Below are 21,459 nucleotides of genomic sequence, written 5' to 3'. Positions count from 1 at the left end.
GAGCCATGGCCACTGAGCCTGCGCGTCCGGAGCCTGTGCTCTGCAACGGGAGAGGCCACAACAGTGAGAGGCCCGCGTACCAACAACAACAACAACAACAAAATTAGGGCATCCAAGAACTGTGACAAACTGAAATAAATTCAATTGAAAGCAGCCATAAAGGTGAAAAGTTTGGAGACAAGGCACATGAGAAATGACTGAAGGAAATAAAGTCCAGGGAAGAGAGAACTCTAGCTGAGCTGTGATACACGTATATGTTATACAGCTATTAAAACAGAAAATACCCCAGTGGGCCCAACTAATGCCAATGTATGGAATTTATCATGTTGCAAATTCCAACCAACTCATTCACTGAATACCTAATAATCCCTTACTGTGTGCCTTGCACAGTGTTAGGGACGAGGATATAATCATGGAGCTTGTAGGCTAAGGAGGAAAAGAAATAAAGAACAATTAAATAATTAAAAATTAGCAAATACTAAAAAACAGACACATAAGTATCTTGAAAAGAATATAAGGAGAGAGACCATAGATTGGGTGGTTTAAAAAAGCCTCTCTGAAGAGAGGATTTTCAAGATGAAACCTGAGGAATGAGAAAAAGACAGGCCAATGAAATTTATCCCAACAGCAAGAGGAGGGAAGTCCATTCCTTCTACAGGAAGGCTGTAAGGAAAGGAAACATTTTGGTGTCTTTAAGGCACAGGAAGTTTAAGTAGCGTGGGCATCGTAAGTAAGCAGAAAAGCAGTGCAGGATGAAAGGGAAACAGGAGTCACATGATGTGAGGCCCTGTTGTCTGCAGTTAAGGGTTTGGATTTATCATATGTGCCATGAGAAGTAACTTGGGTTAAAAAAAGAAAAAGGATTCTCAATCCTTTTTAAAAGAGCACATTTTTGCCTTGAGCATAATTGATTGAAGGTAGATTAATGAAGAATATTGGACACCAGGTAGAAGTTTACTACAGTCAACTCGGCACAAACTACATGCTTTGGAAAATAAAGATGTAAGCGAAAAGGGAAAGAATTAGTTAGATTTGAGATATATGTGTTTGAGATGTGTTATGGGTTGACTAGTGTCCCCTCAAAATTCATATGTTGAATCTCTAACCCTCGGTACCCCAGAATGTGACTGTATTTGGGGACAGGGTCTTTAAAGAGGTGATTAATTTAAGATGAGGTCACTAAGGTGGGCCCTCATCTAATCTACCTGATGGCCTTATAAAAAAAGGATATTAGGACTTACAGTCACCAGAGGAACCAGGCATAGAGGGACCATCCCGTGAAGAAGCAACAAGAGGGTGTCCATCTGCAAGCAAAGGAGAGAGACCTCAGAGGAAATCAACCCTGTCAGCACCTTGATCTTGGACTCATAGCCTCCAGAGCCATGAGAAAATATATTTCTATTGTTCAAGCCACCCAGTCTGTGATATTTTGTTTTGTAGCCCCAGCAAATGGATACGAAGTGGAACAGACAAGCACTTATCAAGAGACTGGATTTGAGAGTGATAGAAAGTGAGGCCACAAGCACAATTCTGATGTTTGCAGGTTGAATCACTGGGTGCATCATGGTGCCATTTCCTGAGATGGAAAGACTGAGGGAGAATACATTTCTTTGGGGAAACCAGGAGTTTTGTTGGGTTACTTAAGTCTGAGATGACGGTGAGGCGTCTTTAGTAGAGGTATCAATTAGACAATTGACTATATAAAAATCTAGCGCTCAGAAGAGAGTTCCTGGCTAAAGAAATATATATGTGTGTGCCTGTGCATTTGTATGTAAGTATGTGTGTATATATGTTTGTATGTACGTGTGCATACATTCTTACAGTGATATTTGATATCAGGGAATGTATTAGATCACCAAGGAAGACAAGGTAGAGAAATGGAGGGAAGTAGACCCAAGATTTACCTCTAAGGAAGTGGCATTTCAAGGTCATGGAGAAGAAGAACCAGCAAAAGAGACACAATGCATTAGTTATCTATTGTTACATAGCAAGTTATCCCCAAACTTAGCAATCAGAAACAGCAGACACTTGGTATCTTGTAGTTTCTGCAGGTCAGGAAACTGGGAACAACTTAGCTGAGTAGTTCTGATTCAAGGTCTCTCACAAGGCTCCTACTGAGATGTTGGTATGGCTAGACTTGACTGGGGAAACTTCCCCTTCTGACTCACTCACGTGGCTGAGGACAGGTCTCAGAAGATCTGCTCCTAGGTCAAACTCACACGAGCCTCCCGAGAGGGCTGTCTCTCACCTTGGCGACTGTCTGACCTCAGAGCCAGTAAAAAGAGAAAGAGCTCCTAAGATGGAAGACACAGTCATTCTATACCCCAACCCAGGAAGTGACATCCTATTACTACTGCCATATTCTATTAATCAGAAGCAAATTTCTAAATCTAGCTCACAGTGCAGGGGGATGATTACACAAGAGCATGAATGAGAGGAAGTAGAGATGATTGGGGGCCAGGTTAGGGGCTGCCTACAACAGGGTATAAAGAGGGGGAAGAAATTGGCAGGGTCAATGGATTAAAGATCTAAATTTTATGGAAGACTTGGTTCTATGTGGTTATTGAGCAGGTGAGTATACACGTGTAGAAGGTTGTACTTAGAGACTGAAACATTAAATTTGAAATACTGAAGATGGTGTGGTCATTGGTTTATGACCCCTTTAGCTGAAGACCAGAGAAACATGTTGCTGAGTGGGTAGGAAGGAAAATACAGAAATGGAACCGAGAAGCTGTTGTGCCATACAAGCCATCGACACGGATGTTGGAAGCATGAGAAAGAAGACTGGAACTTGGATGGAGAAGCTGTGAGCCAGCAGCCAAAGGATTGCATGAACAAAAAGCAAAACATTGCAAGTCAGGAAATGCTATAGCAAGGAGGAAGAGGCGAAGCTGTTGAAGGGGAAAGAGGTGTAAAAGGCAGATGAGGAGTGAAGATCTGAAACCAGCAATGGACAGCAAGGAAAATGACCCCGTCTCGCCACAGACCCTAGTTAATCAGGGTGTAGAAGAGGCACGCAAATAGGAGATGTCATTTTGTCATGAAAGAGCAGTTTTCAGTCAATAGAGGGTACAGAGGTTACTGTCCTGCAAAAGATGTGTTGGCATCAAACAGCAAGGAGTTCTTAGAAGACAACGAGGGAGAATTTGGCAGAAGCAGGAATAGGTGGTTCAGGATTGGTAAGGAACTGGGCTGGAAAGGTACAAGAGCTCAGAAATAATGGGTGATTAATAGACCTCAATCTCTGGTGCTGATGAAAGTCAACAGACATGCTGGTCCTCACAGCTTTGGTTCTTGTCGTCATTACTGGTAGTGTGGGAACTCAATCTTAGGAAAGAAATGATCACAGTGAGGGAAGAATAAGAAGGTAAAGGGCTGTCTTTACATTAGCAGGTGACTAATTAGCAAGGAAGAAAGGCCAAAGCTGATAAAACTATGGAGGTTTAAAAAATTATGATAGAGGAGTTTCCAGTACTTGAATGGAACAACTGTGATTCTTCCTAGTCTATAACTTGGTTGCATTTTTCTCTCATTGCTGCCACTTCTTGTGAGATACCTTCTTTTAGTTAGAAGATATCAGGAAAAACCTTAGAAATTATTTCCTCAAATTCTTTCCTGGGAAGAAGCTGAAGCCCAGAGAGTCCACAGCATCTCATCCATGACCAGGTGTAAAAACAGTGTCAGGTTCAGGGATAAAAATGAAGAATCTTGATTTTTAGTTCATTTGAAATTCTGGGGATAAAATATAGTGGCATAATAACTTTATACAAAAAAAAAGTAGACAAACAAAGTAGCTGACAAGGGAAGGATTTGGGGATGAATTCACATTTAACTGAAAACATATATTTTGAGCTTTTAAAGTCATTTCCCAAGATGCTTTGACAACACACAAATGTGACATTATGTGTTACCTACCCATGGCATTTCCTGAGATTCAGATGAATTCTTGGGAATTGATGGCTAAAACTTTTTACCAGTTTAAATTCCATACATGTGTCACTGTAGAGGGACACAAAGACAAAAATAGAAACATGATGTAGTTGGGCTCTTCCAACTAGAAGTAACTCTGGCTGTGTCTGGCATGGGGCAAGTTGGACTAACCAACCAGGATAATGACCATGTCACATAGTCCTTTACGCTATCCTTCTACTTTTTAGTACTTTTGTCATGTACTTTCTATTCTGAGATGTCTAAGTGAAAACAGCCAACTTGTTTTTAGAGACAGAAGGGGAGAAGAAGAAAGAGGAGGAAAAACAGAAGTTGTTTAGGTTCATAGTAAATATGCTTATCTTAAGTATAAGGGAAGTACTCATAACAATTTAATCATGTAATATTTTGATCATCCTATTAACAGAACATATATAAGCATTAGTTGATTATAGTAAATAATAAGGTAGTTAAGGTTCATATCTCTGAAGTTATTACATTAATTCTTTTTTCAATTTATTTTTTATTGAAGTAGAGTTGTTTTACAATGTTGTGCTAGTTTCTGCTGTACAGCAAACTTCAGTTACACGTATACATATATCCCCTTTTTTTTTTTTTTTTTTTTTTTTGTAGTACGTGGGCCTCTCACTGCCGTGGCCTCTCCCGTTGCGGAGCACAGGCTCCAGACGCGCAGGCTCAGCGGCCATGGCTCACGGGCCCAGCCGCTCCGCGGCACGTGGGATCTTCCCGGACAGGGGCACGAACCCGTGTTTCCTGCATCGGCAGGCGGACTCCCAACCACTGCGCCACCAGGGAAGCCCTATCCCCTTTTTTTTTTATATTTCCTTCCCATTTAGTTCACCACAGAGCACTGAGTAGAGTTCCCTGTGCTATAAAGTAGGTTCTCGTTAGTTATCTACTTTATACCAAAAAAGGCTTTTGGAAACTACTATAACTTCATTATATTAATTGTTTAAAAGGAATTAGTAGTTTCCAAAAGTCCTTTTTGGTGTATACTGGAGACATTAAGTATTGAAAAATTAGAGCATATTGAACAAGGAATACTCTACAAACTTATTTGTCCCTCTTAAAGCCTTACTGAAGAAAAGTTATAAAATTTAGAACGTGGTAATATAGTAATACCAGAAAGACTAGGAGAGAAAGGGGTGAGGAGAGAGAAAACACTTTCTAAAATTGAGTAAACATATTCAAAACACATTTTTTGAGCCTGAAAATTGTGCAGGTTATACTGAATTTTAAGCAATGATTATAGAAGATGGGGTGATTTTCAAATGCAGAAGGATCAGCCTTAGCAAGAAAAAAAAGGCAATAGAAGAAAAGGCAAGCGATAAATTACACAGAAATCTCATTTTTTCTGTAGTAATCTTAGTAAAACCATCAATAATAGGAGAAAGAAATTTGAAAGATTTTAACTTTACAAACCTGGGCCAATTTAAAATACAATACTATATTTTGCTGTGAACACTGGTTTCCCAGTAGTCCTTTTGAAAGTCGGGAAAGGACACTTAAATGAAAATTAGTTTATACAATTAATCTGGCAGTGTAGGGGTTAGAGTAAATTACCAAAGAGAAATATACAGCAATGCAGGGAAACCATCCTCCCAAATACATGTGTAACAACTGAAACACATATGTGCGTATTATATATTTATGTGTGTATGTACACTTACGTTATGTGTGCATATGTGCACACGTGTATGTATCACGTGTATATGTAAAATATGTGTGTGCACATGTTTATGTACAGACACATACATGGACTTGTGAAAGAGGCCAAGGAAAGCTGATGATAATAATTTGAAATGGTGAATTTAAGATGCATAAAAGCATGAAATAGACCAATCTCAAAAGGGAGGAAAGGACACAGAGAGCCTACAGCATGTCAACTGTTGTGTTCCTTTTGGGGAGGAGGGTAAATGTGCCAGCAGTGCTTTCACGTGGAACACTGTGCAGACACGGAGCAGGGTGGTTCTCCGTCGTTGTGCCTCAGGAGCATGCTGTCGCCAGGGGCCCGAGACCGGATTCTCCATGTAAGGGTCTTTTTGTGATTCTCGATTCTGACTCCCTGAGCAAGACAGACCAGCCTGGGGGTACTGGAGCCCGTGTCTTGCCCTGCATATTTATCACCCACAAATCATCTGTTATAAATATACCTCAGCCAGATCATCATCAGGCCGGCTCCGTAGCCCACAATTTATGAAGGTTATAGGAAACTGTGAAGGGTGAAGTGCTTTATTAAGGGTGGCTTTCTCCCTAACCCAATCCTGCATTCCTCTTGAATATAAATGACTCTGAGAGTGTGTGCTCCTTTCCCTGCAGGATTAAGGCTTTTTAAATTGTCCCTTTTGGCTGTTATTCTTATGTCACTGTCATGAGACACACAAGATTTTTAAAGAAACATCTAAATCAGTGTTCAAAGATAATGTGAGAAATCCCTAGATGCAAAGTAGAAGTATTTCTAAACCTCACACTGGTTCTTTCTTATGTACAAAGCATGCAAACCATTCTCCTTTTCTCCATTTTTTTTGCATGTCATTAGTCTCTTTATTTTTGCTTCTGGCAAAAATAACAGAATTGACCAAAATGTCTTGCAAATATCATAATCACAATCTCTGTGGAAGTTGAAATGAAATGTATTTCTTCTTTCTGTCGCTGAATGTTGTGTTTTTTTTTTTTTTTAAGTGTTTGCTGAAGACACAATGTTTTGGATTACGCCCTGGACATAAAGCTTATTTTCCTTTCGCATTCTCTTAAATGAATAAAAAATACTGTAATGAACCAAAAACGACACAAAACCAAAACGCCACCCAGGCGGCTCTCTCAGCAGTGAATTCTCCTGGAACATGGTTAAAGCCTGCTGGATGGGGAATGCTTAACTGTTTCCCTTACAGAGTGTTATTCTGAACACCTGTCCCAGAAGAAAAAGACTTAAAGAGGGTCACCCTATTAATATGTATTGAGCAGTAAAGGGCCAATTTTAATATTTCAAACAACTCCTGTGAATAGAAGATCACTGTAGCGCACCTCCCTGTTTGCACTACAATCCTCTTTTAAAATGATGTTCTTGGCTATCCAATCGCCCCAGGCGTGAGGAACAACAAGAGGAAGAAAAAATGCAGAAAAAGTACGGAGAGAAAATGGTGGGAATTTGTTTTATTCAACTTCACCTGTCGCTCAAGCAACTCGCCCATAGGAAGACTCCACACTTTATATGAATTACCTAGTGTGGTCTCTTCCCACCACTTCAACGCACTATTTTAGCACCTGTTTTGCAAACCACCAACTGCGTTTACAAGTAGAGGCATAATCGGTAGGAGAATGACCTTTTGCAGCACGTACTGTAATCTAATTCATCAAATACCTGTCAGCCAACTGTCCAGAAAGCAAGAAAATCGAGGTGGGGAGTGGTGGAAATTTATCCCCCTTTCCCTGATAAATCGAGAATCTGGTCATTTCTCCTCCTCCTTTCCCTCCTTCCTTCCCATCTGCGTCCCCAAACTGTTACTAGGGAAACTCGAAAAAAGAATCGGAAACATTAGGAAAACAAAAGTTTAGACCCCATAACCACGATCCCATTGCCATGCAGAAAGCAACGCACACGCCCAACCTCGGTCGCCGCTATCAGCCAGAGCAAGTAAGATGTTAATTGCAGCCTCGCTGAGAAAAACTAGGATTGTTCCACCCGGGAACGCAAGTAGTTCGAAGGCCGAGACCTGCCCCCTCCGCGGCGGGCAATCCATCCCTCCGAATCCCGGTGCGGAAATGAGAGCTGCGACAGGTCGGCGCTGAAAGAAAGAAAGAAAGACGATCAAGTGCGGCATTTACTCCCCAGCCCCGGGAGTCGCCTTCCCGTCCTCCGCAACCCCCCTGGCCTCGCCTCCCCGGGAGTTTCTCTGACGGCCGGTCGCCGTCGGCAGCGGCGCTGGGAACTGAGGAGGCACAGACCTCCCAGGCGCAGAAAGCACCGCTCCCGGGACGTGCTGGGCTCGGAGCAGCCGTGACGTGCAGGCGCACCGCGGCCCGGACTGGAGCTCCTCCCGCCGCCCTCCCGCGCCGCTCCCTCCGCGCCCCGCCAGGGCCCAGGCGGAGCTCAGCGAGGCGCCGCGGCCGCGCTGCGCTCGCGGACCCCAGGCGGCCGCCGGGCTCACCGCGCTGCATGCGCGCGCCCACGAGCACGCGGGGCCCGGCGCGCGCCTCAGGGCCGCGCGCCCCCTCCCTCGCGCGCCCGAGTAGAGCGAGCGCCGCGCGCCGCGCGCACACCCGAGACAGAGCTTTACTATCTCGCTCCCTCCCGCGCCTCCCTCCTCGCCCGGCGTTCAAACAGCTTTCCGACATCACCAGTCGCGGATTTTTTTCCCCTCTCCTTAGTCGCCGTCAGTCCATCAGTACCTGCGGTGGGGGGGAGGGGGGAGGAGGAGGCGGGAGGAGAGCGGAAAGAGGAGAAAGCATGAGCTCCAGCCTTCCGAGGCGACCACGAACACTCCCGTAATAAACCCACCGCCCCCAACAAATCTGCCTTAGCAGCCGCCGCCGCTTCTCGTCTCAGCGCTTTCTCGGCTTCTTGGCTGACCGGTTTACTGGGGGGTAGATTTGGAAAAGCAAATCCTCGCTCTTAAGCCACTTGCATTTTTTTTTTTTTTTTGATTCCTTAGTGTCTGTCTTCGGGGGGCTCCCCCCGCCCCCGCCTGGGTTGGAGGTTGGATTCACTTGGCTACGGCTTAGGCTCCGGGGTCCTGGGGGCTTTTTTCTCCCACCCTTCCACTCTTTGATTCTTTCCCCCCGCCCCACATCTTTTGCTTCTCTTATGAGTGCGTTAGAAAAAAATCAATCCTGATTTTTGAAGCTCAGCCGGGGAAAATGGGCAACGGTGCTTGGGACCGAAGGGGAGTCTCTCCGTCACTGTTGCTGGGACGCGTGCCTGTGCTGGTGTCTTAGAGCAAGAGCCTCCCTGAGCTTTCGGAGTGGAAGGTAAGGACGGGGGTCCGGGGGTCACCTTCCCTCTGCCGGGGGCGCCACCGAGGAGCTTTCCGCCGGGTGTTTGCGGAGGGAAGACCTGCAAAGGCCAGGCTGTTGCTGGCGGATGGAGAGGCTGCGAGCAAACCCGACTGCCTGCATTTACTTAAACGCCGCAGTTGAAAAGTTGGGGAAGTCTGGTTTTCCAGAGATGTGCTGGGTTGGAAGGAATCGGCAGGGAGACCTACAAAACCTGACAGTTGTGTGTGATTGGGGTAATTTGATGGGGAGAAATTTCAGGTTAAAAGGAAGTTAAGATAAGGGGAGGCCGTGGGTCTTTCATTGGGGAAAAAAAAATTCAGTGGAGTGATGGCGCCGTCTACGTTCGACTGAAAAGTGTCATCCAGAGAATCAGTTTTGAGGAGAGCTAAACTAAACGCCGCTTTGCCTCTCAGCAGGAAACAAGCAAATAAATAAATAAATGCCACATCCTTAAAACCTCGGGGGCCGGGCCCTTCGACACCCGCACCCTCGTCTTTCTTTCTTAAAGGGAGAAATACAGTTGTTTGAAGTGGCCCTGCAGGCGGGGGCTGGCGAGGGCTGGGGGTGGTGGCAGCGACAGTTCAGTGATTCATCTGTGATTAGTTAGAATTAAAGGAGACTCCGTACACCAAGGCTGAATGATTAAAATAAAGAGCATTACGTTGAGGGGGCTTTCTTGAGCCGGCTTGAAAGCGAAATCAGAGCCATTTCCTCACTCTTTCTAATCCTTGATGAGCACAGAAATGCAGACTTGCACCGTCAAATAGATGGAAGAAAAAGTACCGGATTTCATTAGGAAAAGAAATAGACCCCTTTTTGAGTTGGCGATTATAAAATGAAGCCCCCTTTCATGGATGGAATTCCTAATTTAGACACTTATTGTCACATTGGCTCTCAACGCCTACACTCTATCCTGAAGAACACTGCGCAGACCTGCATTGCCTGCAAAGTGCTACAGCAAAAAAAAAAAAAAAGAGAAAAAAAAAAGGAAAATTCCTTCCAGAATTTCCTATAACTTTCCCTATTTTTTAACCTTTACATGCTCATTGGCTTCATTTTCTCAAGAAGAAAATACATTATTCATTGAACTGTATGTTTGAATTAGGAAAACACTGTTTTGATAGTCCCCGCAATTCTGATGTTATTTTAAACTGCTGCTATATGGAGATTTTAGAGTTGGGGTTGTTTTTGCTTATATCAAAACTTAGAATTTGTATTATGAACTGGGGAATGCAGATCTGTCTTCAGGGACTTAAGTCACTGGATTTTGTGTGCATGCGTTGGTGTATGTTATGCAACGGGAAGGAAGAGGGTTTCTATCCTTTGGTTCAGAGAGGACCCAGGCAAAGACATGAAAACTCTTAATTATCTATATGTCTGTGTGTCTGTCTCTGTTTACAGAACAGTGGAAGAGACTGCAGCCTAAAGACTTTTAAAATTAACTTGGCATCACTTAGCTCAAAAGCTAAGCAAAAAAAAAAAAAAAAAAAAAAGCAGTGTCATTTATTCTAAGAAATAACTTCTTAAAGGTTACAGCTGAAAAATATTCAAGTTACTTTTGGATGACAACTTACAGAGGTAAATATAACCAAGGATTACTGTATTATGCAAGGCCAGGTTAAAAAAATAGAGAAAAAAAGGAGCTTTGAAGCTGTTATTGGAGAGGGAACAATTCAATAGTTGAAATCGGCTAGGAAAGACAAAGCTAATATCTTTTATGTACCATGTGTAAATCTTAAATACCAGTAGATAACTCTAGATAAAATAGCCCTATTAAAAAAAAAATAAAGCTGAAACCAACTCAGTTACTGTGGTTCTGGGATTTTTCACGGACATCGCCTTTGGATACAGATATTAATATAGTGGTCTACTTTATATATCCCAAGAGGGCATGTCACATTGAAATGACTGCCTTCTCAATGATAATGTCCAAAAGCAGGTCTTCCCTATGTATCTGCCCTTTCTTGGATGATGGTTTACAAATTCTGTTAATCCACACGAACACCTGTATTTTTGCACAGGAATTTCCCACCAGTTCACCCAGTGGCCCCTGCGAAGACGAGTTGGGTGATGATGTTTCAGCTGCAACAAATTATCATTTGTGCTTTTAAAATTGAGGCTATCATGGATCATAATTGCTTTTCACATTTAAAAGAAAAAAAATAATATGCCGATAGCTGTTCTCCGATTATCAGATTAGATTTTGTGTGGTGTTGTTTACTGCAGGCAGAGGGCTAAGGGGGGAGAAAAGGTTTGTATAGGCTGCTTAAAAATATCTCAAAAATTAACATTTAGGCTGTTACATTAAAAAAACAAAAATTTCCTCTTCTTTCAGTAGAATCACCACGCACTTGAAGGAAATCTTGGTAGATAAATTAAGAGCATTCCTATTAATAATCTATTGAATATTATTCTTATATTGAATGTAGGGAATTTGGCCACTGTGAATGACCACGTGAGGGCGCTGTTCACACAGCAACAGATAATTTTCGTGCGTTATAAAATAAAAATTACCTGCCCTTCTTTTAAAAAGGGTTTTTTACTGAAATCTTGAAAACAGCTGGCTGTGATATTGAAAGGAGTTTCTTTTTTTCGATGCGCGTAGACTCCTACTTGCATTTTTCTTTCATTGCCATCTTTACAGGCCAAATGACATAGGATGAAGGCTGTTCGTAACCTGCTGATTTATATATTTTCCACCTATCTCCTGGTTATGTTTGGATTTAATGCTGCCCAAGACTTCTGGTGTTCAACTTTGGTGAAAGGAGTCATTTATGGATCGTATTCTGTAAGTGAAATGTTTCCCAAAAACTTTACAAACTGCACTTGGACGCTGGAAAATCCAGATCCAACCAAATATAGCATTTACCTGAAATTTTCCAAAAAGGACCTTAGCTGCTCTAACTTTTCCCTCTTGGCTTATCAGTTTGATCATTTTTCCCATGAAAAAATCAAGGATCTTTTAAAAAAGAATCATTCTATAATGCAACTCTGCGAATCCAAGAATGCTTTCGTTTTTCTACAGTATGATAAAAATTTTATTCAAATACGTCGGGTCTTTCCAACCGATTTCCCAGGATTACAGAAAAAAGGGGAAGAAGATCAGAAATCTTTTTTTGAGTTTTTGGTATTGAACAAGGTGAGCCCAAGCCAGTTTGGTTGCCACGTATTATGCACTTGGTTGGAGAGCTGCTTGAAATCAGAAAATGGGAGAACAGAGACCTGCGGGATCATGTATACAAAATGCACCTGCCCTCAGCACTTGGGAGAGTGGGGAATCGACGACCAGTCGCTGGTTTTGTTAAATAACGTGGTGTTACCCCTGAATGAGCAGACCGAGGGCTGCCTGACCCAAGAGCTGCAGACCACCCAGGTCTGCAATCTTACCAGGGAGGCCAAGCGACCGCCCAAAGAAGGTAAGCGCCGGCCGAGAGGGGGAGCTGGGCGGGGAGTGGTGCCGGGGGATGGAGTTAAAACGTGCTGTGTCACACACCGGCCCAACCCTTGCCCCTTTCCTCTGTCACCCTTGGATTGATTTGACTTGTGATCTTCCTAAAGCTAGTTTTACGTTTCAAGATTTGAGAGATGGGGCGGGGAGGATGGGATAGCGCTCAGCAACCTGACGCCCGGTGCGAGTGGCATGTTCAGGGGAAATGAGATGCTAAAACGTGGAGCCAGTTTGCGCTGGAGGTCGGTGAGGAGGGATGGGTGGGGGGCGCTTTATTAGGCTGCAGCCCCTCTGGGAGACGGACACACACACACACACACACACACACACACACACACACACACACACACACACACACACACACACACACACACACACACACACCCCTGTGAATGGATCTGTAGACTTCTCCCTTCACCTCCGGCCCACCCTCCCTTCCGTGACCCCTTTCCAGGTTGGAACTTGGGGCTTCGTGACCGAAAGGTGACACAAACTCAGTGGCAAGTCTGTGTGGACCAAATGACTTGGCGACACAGGAGGGCGAGGGTGCCCCTCCTCCCCAGGCCTGGGAAGGAGCCCACGTGCCGGGTTTTTCGTCCAGGGAAGCTCACTGGGGGTGCAGACTCGGGTCTCCGGGCAGTGAAGTCACGTGGCAGGGGGAGGGGGCGGAATTAACACAGGCGGGTCCTGCAAGACCTGGTATCGCGTTCGCGGGTACCCACGAGGAACGGGAGCTCCTCAGAGCCGAGCTAGATGCAAAAACAGTGCAACAGGAAGGAGAGATGCAGAGGAAGGAGAGAAAGTACAGGAGTGATTTACAGCTTTCACCCAGACGCTGGAGGGGGAGCTGCCCCGGGATCTGAGACAGTGGATTATGTTTAATAAGGCAAAAAAGCTGACACATTTTGAGAGAAAATGACTTTCCGGTTTGGAAGGTTAGGGCATGCGTTCCATTCGTTTGAGGGCACTGCTGGTACATAGTCGCTTCTGCTCCCCAGCCCTGCACCCAGAGAGTGTGTTGAATTTTTATGCAGGAAGTGTTTTCCGATCGCCACAAAGATCCCTGTCTGTGGAAAGGCACAGCCAAGCTCCAGTCCCTCTTTCCTCCCCTCTCCCAACAGAAGTTGTCTTTGTGGCCAATATAAAATTGACACGTTGTTGGAGAATTTTCTTTAAGGGTAGCCAAGGTTTTGTAAGGGGCAGGGGGTGGGGAAAGAGAGAGAAAAGGGCTTAACCAGCGAAAAGCGGTGATTTTTCTTCTGAAAGCATTTTGGGGGATGGGAGTTACGGAAGAGCCATGGCACAAGGGGCAAAGAAGCCTTAGAAAATAAATGCAGACTAATGGCACTGGGAAAGGGGTGAAAAACCTTTAAGATTTCTACAGGTCAGTGTCTCACTAACAGCTGTGACTGAAGAAAGCAAAGTGGTTTTAAATTACAGGAGTTCTTTTCTCCAGTATAAATCCCAAAGAAGCACTTGCAACTGCAGGGATGGTATTTAACACCATTTAAAACCTATTAATGTCCCCTAGAATGAGAAGCTACAGTACGCCAGGAAAGCGTGATGTTACAAGCTGGCTAATAAGACAATTAACACCAGAAACTAGTTTTTGCTCGTTTGTTTTATTGCTGTTCCAATAAAATTGAGAAAATCTGTATCTTCAGTAGTTAAAATTTTATCATCAAATTGACTGCAGATGACAGTGGAAAGAGAATCCAGGTGTACAACCCTTTTTTGTGAATGGTGACAAGTGACAAAAAACAAAGTCGTGTGCACACTAAGCATGATTTTCAGAGATTTTGCTGGTCATGATCATGAGATGTGGGTTAGGACAATGCTGGAATTTATAGAATTTGGACTAGATGGCCATTCGTTTTAGTATACGACGAAGAATAAGAGTGATTTTAGATTAGATGTTTAAATCATGGGGGAGAACGTACATTTCTTTTGGCTAATTAGCTGGCGAAATGAGAACGAAATACCTCCACAGACCATTCAAAGATTGTATTAAAATTGTTAGCACGTTAATAGAACTGACAAGGAAAAGTTTATGTAATGGGGAAGAATATATGCTGTATCAGTAAAATTGCACAGCCTATAGTCTGTGTATTCTAAATTTGTGCTCTTGAATTGTTTAGGTGTTCTGAGTCAGAAAGGTAACGATAAGTAATTCCTGATGACATAATTGTAGCTGATGCATTTATAAGTAAGTCTTATAAAATATGTGTATAGCACTCTTTACCTCATTCAAAGAAGACCTTTTAGGCTAAGCTGCATTGTAGGAAAGGACTGTGAAAATCTGCAGATGCGTAACTTAGTCAAATTTATGCAAAGTACATTACATCTTAAATAGTTGATATAAATGATATGTAAAATCTTATGAAAGAACTATTTAATACTATTTCAAGTACACTACCACGTAATGATATTCACAGGGCTTGAGGGCTATATGTAATAATTACATATAGTTGTGCTACTCATATCTAATTTTATTACAAAATGTCTTTACTTTATTTGGTTAACATGTAATCCCAACTTCTAAAATGGGGTTTTAAAAATTCCACTTATATTTTATAGTACTTTATGATTTCTATTTTCTATGAAGAATAAACTATCCTGTAAATCATCAGGGGAATATATACAAAATTATTCTCCATGGTTTTTGACTCCCATTTTATTCACTGTAATAAGTACTGACTCAGAAGCTTAGAGTAGAAATATTTTGATGCTTATTATATCATAGAGGTGGCACAAATTTGACAGAAGGGTCTTTACACTCAGTAAATGCAGCTTCAGAATTTTTTTATGTGATGCTGTTAGTGATGGCAAAGGTATACTAAATACTGAATATTTTGGAATATGTGTCCACTGGAATTATCATATTTAGTTAGTATTTGAGGAAACTACGGGCTCCCAGCAATGGGATATTGATAGGATTTCTACTAAGATATTTGTTAATAATACATTCATGTACTTAAGAATTTCATAGCCAGAAAATAATAAGATGACTGTCACTGTTTGAAGTGACAACACCAACAATGACAAATTTTATCTTGAATACATTATAAAAGTAAATTACTGAATGATGCTTCATTAAAGTGTGAGATTTTAGTGTATTTCAGTATCTTCCTATTTAAGATTGTATTTGACATATTTGAGGGTGCCATGTGATTATAGAAACTTTGTTGTCATTTCCCAATTTTTACGTGAAGTTTTGAAAACCAAGTAAATCAACAAAGTGAAGCCTTTTAAAAATAATGTTGTCTTATTTCAGGCAGTTGTTTTAAAAAAGCTGTCTACATACAGTGTATATAACCATTTTTAAAAGAAAACTCCAATAACGTTGCTATTTACCTGGTTTTCAGATATGAGTATGGGGCAAGACTGACATTGATTCATGAGGTCTTTAATATGTTTCGTAGGACTCTTACCAAAGATGATTCTGGACTATATAGCTAAAATATAAAAGGTGATGTATGATCTTATTTCTTAGTACTTCACTTGAAATAAGTAATTTAAACAGTTTGGAGAGAAAAATTCCACACCAGCATATCTAAATCACATAATAAGCCTTAATGGAACCTTTGTTTCCTGCTTACATCAATGGAGCTACTTATGTGAAGGGAGATTGGGATCCCTGTATAGATTCCAGGAAATCTGAACACACACACTTATTTGTCTTTTCATTCTGCCTCTGCTAATCCTTGATAATCAGCCGCCCAAGGGAAGTCTCATCATGTGCCTGTGTGAAATCTAGCCTGTGTTTGTGTGTGCATTTGCATGTCTAGAGCAATTTGTGTGTTTCATTTGAAGTGTTTTCATTTCTTTCTACCTTTGCTGTTTTTGTCCTCAGTACTGCTTCAGCCACCTTTCCCCTTCCTCTTTACCCTCCTTTGATCTTACTTCCTTTGTAAGTGCGGTGATCCCACACTCTTTATCAGAATGTAGAAAGATCTACTGAGTATGTTGTATGTGACAGTTTGCCCTGCCCCTTGCCTGGACCCACAGCCCTTTGAACATACTGTGCTTCTGTTCTAGCGCATATTTCCATTTCTTTTTCCATCTTCCTCTACTAGTCTTGCGAGTTCTTCAAGTGTACAGACTTGGTCTTCCAGTAGTCTAGCACAGTCTAAACAGACCTTCAATAAATATTGGTTGAAACGAATGTTAAATGAACAAAACAAAACAACTCAATAGGAAACATAGCAATAAATTGAGACGGCTACCATTTATAGCATTTCCAGTTCCATTAATGTATGATTTATATAACAATACCTTATCTCAAGGTATTGTTTAATAACATTTTTAAAAGAACAAGAAGAATGGAGTCATTGAGAAATAGTCTTAATTACCTATGTGTTTAATAGATTAGATTAATGATAAATAAAACTTTCTATACACAGCTGTCTGCAAAAACAGGGGTAAGAAAATTTGCCAAATTTCTATCTGTTTAATTGCCTTCATTTCCATCGACACTTCTTTCTTCTGGTTCTAGCATTACTTCTCCAGAAATGACATTTCCCAAATCTTTTCTTCCACAGTTTGAAGAGAAACGTATGCAAACTCTTTCCGAGAAAGAGGAAGAATACTTGCAGGTCAAGCTCAGTGCTTCTGTTACCTACTCCTTTTACTTATGTTGTAATCTATACATATAGTAATAGTATAATATTACTAAAATTGTAGGCCTGGCCAAGTAAGATGCCCTAATTTTTACTTTTGCCATTGTAGAATTTTGTCAAACAGTTTAGGAAGTGACTCAGATATATAGTATTAATAAAAATTCCATCATGTGGCAACATTCTTTTCATAGACAGTAAATTAAAATAGTAACAAGAAAATGTTTGTGTATGCATGTGTGTCAGGCAGGTTTTGTTACTGAGTCCAGACTCGCTCTGCTTGCTGCATGACGGCAATAAATCGGAGACGAGGTGTTGAGACAAGGAATATGACTTTATTCGGAAAGCCGACAGACCAAGAAGATGGCAGACTAAAGTCTCAAAATAACCACCTTATTGGGGTTTGGATGCCAGTTTCTTTTATAGCACAGAGAGGGGGAGGAGATGAGGAAGTAAAGTAAAAAGGCCATAAGTCTTGCAAATATCCCCTGGAATGGCCAGCCTCGAGGAGGGGATGTGTTAATTTCTTCTTGGGGGATGTGTTAATTTCTTCTTTCTTGCAGCCATCCACAGGTGGACAGGGTCAGGATGCTTCCCTGAACAAAGGCACTTTGGTTTAACATTCAGGCAGAGGGGCAGGGTTCCCTGAGGCAGGCCATTATGTATAGACGGTGTCCTTTTAGAGAACAAAAGCAGCAAAGGAAAGCAAAGGTTAAAGTAAAAGAAACAGATCCAACATGGAGTCAGATTTGGTTCTTCCCTGTTACAGTTTTAGTGGTGGCTGTAGATAAATGTGCCGTAGATTGGTTTTCTTCAAAATTGAGATGGGAATTTTACTTTACTCAGAATCTAGCTTCATGCATTCCTATACTTCATTTCCTAATAGAAGTGATTTTATTGTTAAATGGAATACTTTTATAGAATATAGGTTTCTTTAGAGTCACTTTGATATGTATTTCCTGTAAAAGTCATCTGGCCCTTGGATCGAAAATCAATGTTTGTTCAAAAATCAGCCTTTCTTACTTTTTCAAAATACCACGAGCTGGGTTTAAAGATTCTGAACAGAGAGAGCCAGTTTTAAACCTGTATGTCCACCTCAGAACTGTGTTCTGCTGTGTCAACTACTTCCCTTCTTGGGTTGCTAGTAATGCTTATTCCTCAGGGTACAGAAGAACAGGATATGACATTATGTAGTAATAAAAACAAAATGAATAAAATTAATGGCTTGGAATATTTTAGTTCCTGTCAGCCCTGTGGAAATGTCTTACTAATTCAATTAACTAATACAAATCAGAGAGGTGTGTTCAGTTTTTCTAACTGTGGTCACTTCATTGAAATGAAAGGTGTATTTTGGTGTAAGATGCACTTGGGCCCTGAGAGTGACTCAGCCACCTCGTAGCATCTTTGACAAGAGACTGTGCTTACTGAGCTTGACTCAGCAATCTATACTGTAGTGGCGTGTTGTAGTAAATGAGATTGCACATGAAAGACACTTAGTCAAATGCTCAAGTTATATTAGGCCCTCAATTCAGTTTTTGAAACCTCTTTTTTATTATCTTTTAGCTACAAATGATGGAGGATTGATAATATAATGAAGTAGGTTGCCATTTAATTATTTGAACTTTTTTGGGAATTTAGGGCATTAAACAAAGGGTCATTAAACATCTTGAAGTTATGTCTGTTTTGTATTATATAAAGAAAAGGTCCCGGGCTTCCCTGGTGGCGCAGTGGTTGAGAGTCCGCCTGCCGATGTGGGGGATACGGGTTTGTGCCCTGGTCCGGGAAGATACCACATGCTGCAGAGCGGTTGGGCCTGTGAGCCATGGCCACTGAGCCTGCGCGTCTGGAGCCTGTGCTCCACAACAGGAGAGGCCGGCGTACCACAAAAAAAAAAAAAAAGAAAGAAAAAGAAAAGAAAAGGTCCCATTTCAATACCTTTGTGCTGATGGTGGCATGACTAATACATCAAATAGACCAAGCTAGTGCTGCGAGACATCCCAGGGCTAGGAAGCTGTCCTTTGGATATCATTGCTGATCCTTTGTAAAGTCTGTAAAATTTAAATGTAAATTAAACAGTTTCCAAGTATTTTACTCTGCTGCATTATGCAAAGTTAAGTTCATGTTTTGAGATCTGTTTTGTAAAGGAATTATCTTGAAACATTAAGTCTATATTAAATCATTTGGAAAAAAGTAGAACTTTTTTTGGCATTTTTTTTTTCACTGAATTTTGATCAGTTGTTATAGGCCAATGAGCCCTAAGAGTCCCCCAAAGGCTTGCATATTCAGGTATTGAAAAGAAGACTTAAAAATTTTGTTACTACTCATTTGCAGCTTCTGATATTTTCTTAAAGCAGAATTACAGAATGCCATCTATAAGACTCCATAAAATGCTAACTGTTCTATGTTCAATTAAATGCTAAATGCTGTATGTTCAATTATCTTTCAACTGTCATTCAGGAATTTTGCTCACATGCAGAGAATGACCAGCTACATATCTGATAAAGGTTAATAATAATTAACCTTTATAATAATAAAGTAATATATTATATTATTTATTATTATAAATATATTTATAATATATTATAAATAGAAAAGTAATATATTTATTATATAATTATTTTTATTATAGATATAATATATTTATATTTAATAAATAATAATAAGTAATATATTTCTAATTTGCAAAGAAAGTGCAATTAAGTAACAAATGCATAGTAAATACATTAGTATTTACTAATGTATTTGAGAGCTATTTCTCTCAAAACTAATTCCCTGAATAGGTGTCTTTTCTGAAATCCGACATGTTTGCTGATGTGCATTTTCGCATTTTCCTCATAACCAACCCCTTACGACAGCGGTCCCCAACCTTGTTGGCACCAGGGACAGGTTTCGTGGCAGACAGTCTTTCCACGGTTGGGGCTGGGGGAAGGTATGGTTCAGGCAGTAATGCAAGCGATGGGGTTCGCTCGCTGGCCGGCCACTCACCTCCTGCTGTGCGGCCCACTAACTAACAGGCCTCTGACCGGCACCTGTCCTCGGCCCGGGCGTTGGGGACCCCTGCCTTAGGACACATTCCTTATGATTGGAACATGTTGTAAAATACGAAGGCCAAATGGTTACTCTTTGGTTTCTGCCATGTTAAGTGAACTAATTTAGCTGCTAACCTAATCTTGGCTATTATAGTCTCAAATTATTTGTTCTAGATAACAAGTTTCTTTGGAGACAGAGTTGTTTGGGAAAACTGAGCAAATGGGTGCATGGATAAGACATTGGAACACTGATGGAACCAGATTACAATGTTGAGAATGCAATTTACACGCACTTAGACATAATCCAAAGCATTAAAACAGTTGTGGAATCAACCAGAGAAAGTTACCTTGGTGAATTACTTTTTAGCAATAAATATGTTAAGGTGATCGAAATGTCACAGAAATATTTGCTCTCCTGGGTAGTTCATCTTGGGTGAATGGTTTAGAGTATTTGTTTCATGACATTTCTACTGGTGTTCCTCCATTTTAATATAATGTTTAAACATTTGATAAAATTTAAAAATTTATTTAAAAATTAAGTTCTATGCTTGCATATATAAATAAGGATAATTTGTTCTCTAATAAACTATTTTTAAAGAGAAGCTTCATCTACATATCGCTCTTAAGAAAATAAAGACGTAAAGTGGTTTAGTAAACGTTTTATAAATTAAAAGAGTATAATGAAACCTGCCGTTGAGAAAGTGCTTTCCAGTTTACAAAGTCTGTGGCACAAATTGTTTTACTTAGGCAGTAACTGTGTGAGACACCTGTTATCAACATGGGCTGCTTATACCCTGAAGACCGACCATGGCTTTCCTTTCTTTAAAAATTTTAATACAAATTGGTTCAAATGAAAAACTACAGAATTTCAAAGCTGTGAGTTTTCTCACTCTTTCTGGAACACTTGAATCTGAATCACAAATTCTCAGATTCATAAGGGGCTTTAGGCATTAGCTTAGTCCAAATCTTACCTAATTAAAGGAATCCCAATCTGCAGATGTATCATGGGAACATTATTTCAGCTGAACATAAGTGTTCTTGGAGTTTATATTTAATGCCATTTCTATAATGTAAAAGAGACACAGTCATTTAGGATGGTGGGATAGTTCTAATTATTTTTAAAAAATTACCTGGTATCCAGCCAAGACAATAATCAGAGTATACTTTGCTAGACTACTGAATACAGACTAGTCTGTACAAATCAGAGCTTTCATTCATTAGATTTTTTTTTTGTCCTATATTATTTAAACAAATGTGATGCAGGTCTCAAAAACCGATTGATTTTCAGTCTAAGCTCATTAAATTTAAAGAGAAATGTGTTTCAAGTGCAGAGTCTGTCCAGATTTAGGAAAATGATTTATCAAGGTCTGTCTTGGATTTTCATTTCATTATTTCTCTAGGGCAATCTGTGTTTTAAAGAAAT

The 21,459-nt window shown here is 40.9% G+C and overlaps 2 protein-coding genes across 4 annotated transcripts in view; one reads left to right on the top strand and one right to left on the bottom strand.

The window, feature by feature from the left end:
• Window positions 1-6,174: 6,174 nt before the first annotated feature.
• LOC125960637 (uncharacterized) lies at window positions 6,175-8,283 on the bottom strand. Its single transcript, XM_049695273.1, has 2 exons — window positions 7,894-8,283; window positions 6,175-7,733 (listed from the first exon to the last, which is right to left on the bottom strand). Exons 1-2 carry the CDS (start codon window positions 8,281-8,283, stop codon window positions 7,500-7,502), a joined length of 624 nt encoding a protein of 207 aa, XP_049551230.1. The 3' UTR covers window positions 6,175-7,499.
• ADGRB3 (adhesion G protein-coupled receptor B3) overlaps window positions 8,191-21,459 on the top strand; it is a 793,577-nt gene continuing 780,308 nt past the window's right edge. Inside the window, exons 1-3 of one of the 3 annotated variants that reach the window (XM_004270131.3) lie at window positions 8,191-8,916; window positions 10,345-10,521; window positions 11,588-12,359. In XM_004270131.3, coding sequence (XP_004270179.1) covers window positions 11,603-12,359 — 757 coding nt within the window. In that variant the 5' untranslated portion in view covers window positions 8,191-8,916; window positions 10,345-10,521; window positions 11,588-11,602. The remainder of the gene's footprint in view (window positions 8,917-10,344; window positions 10,522-11,587; window positions 12,360-21,459) is intronic. The other 2 variants (XM_049695237.1, XM_004270132.3) reach the window with 2 other exon arrangements.

Source organism: Orcinus orca, chromosome 12 (assembly GCF_937001465.1).
Source record: "Orcinus orca chromosome 12, mOrcOrc1.1, whole genome shotgun sequence".
Lineage (NCBI taxonomy): Eukaryota > Metazoa > Chordata > Mammalia > Artiodactyla > Delphinidae > Orcinus > Orcinus orca.
Note: the sequence above shows the minus strand (reverse complement) of the source record. Positions and strands in the feature narration are given on the sequence as shown.

Bases quoted from the DNA above. Each gene is read 5' to 3' on its own strand.
- LOC125960637 (XM_049695273.1), bottom strand. From the start codon at position 8,283: ATGTCGGAAAGCTGTTTGAACGCCGGGCGAGGAGGGAGGCGCGGGAGG. The intron at 7,734-7,893 runs GTCTGTGCCTCC...TCTTTCTTTCAG, and splicing joins GTGCTTTCTGCGCCTGGGAG to CGCCGACCTGTCGCAGCTCT.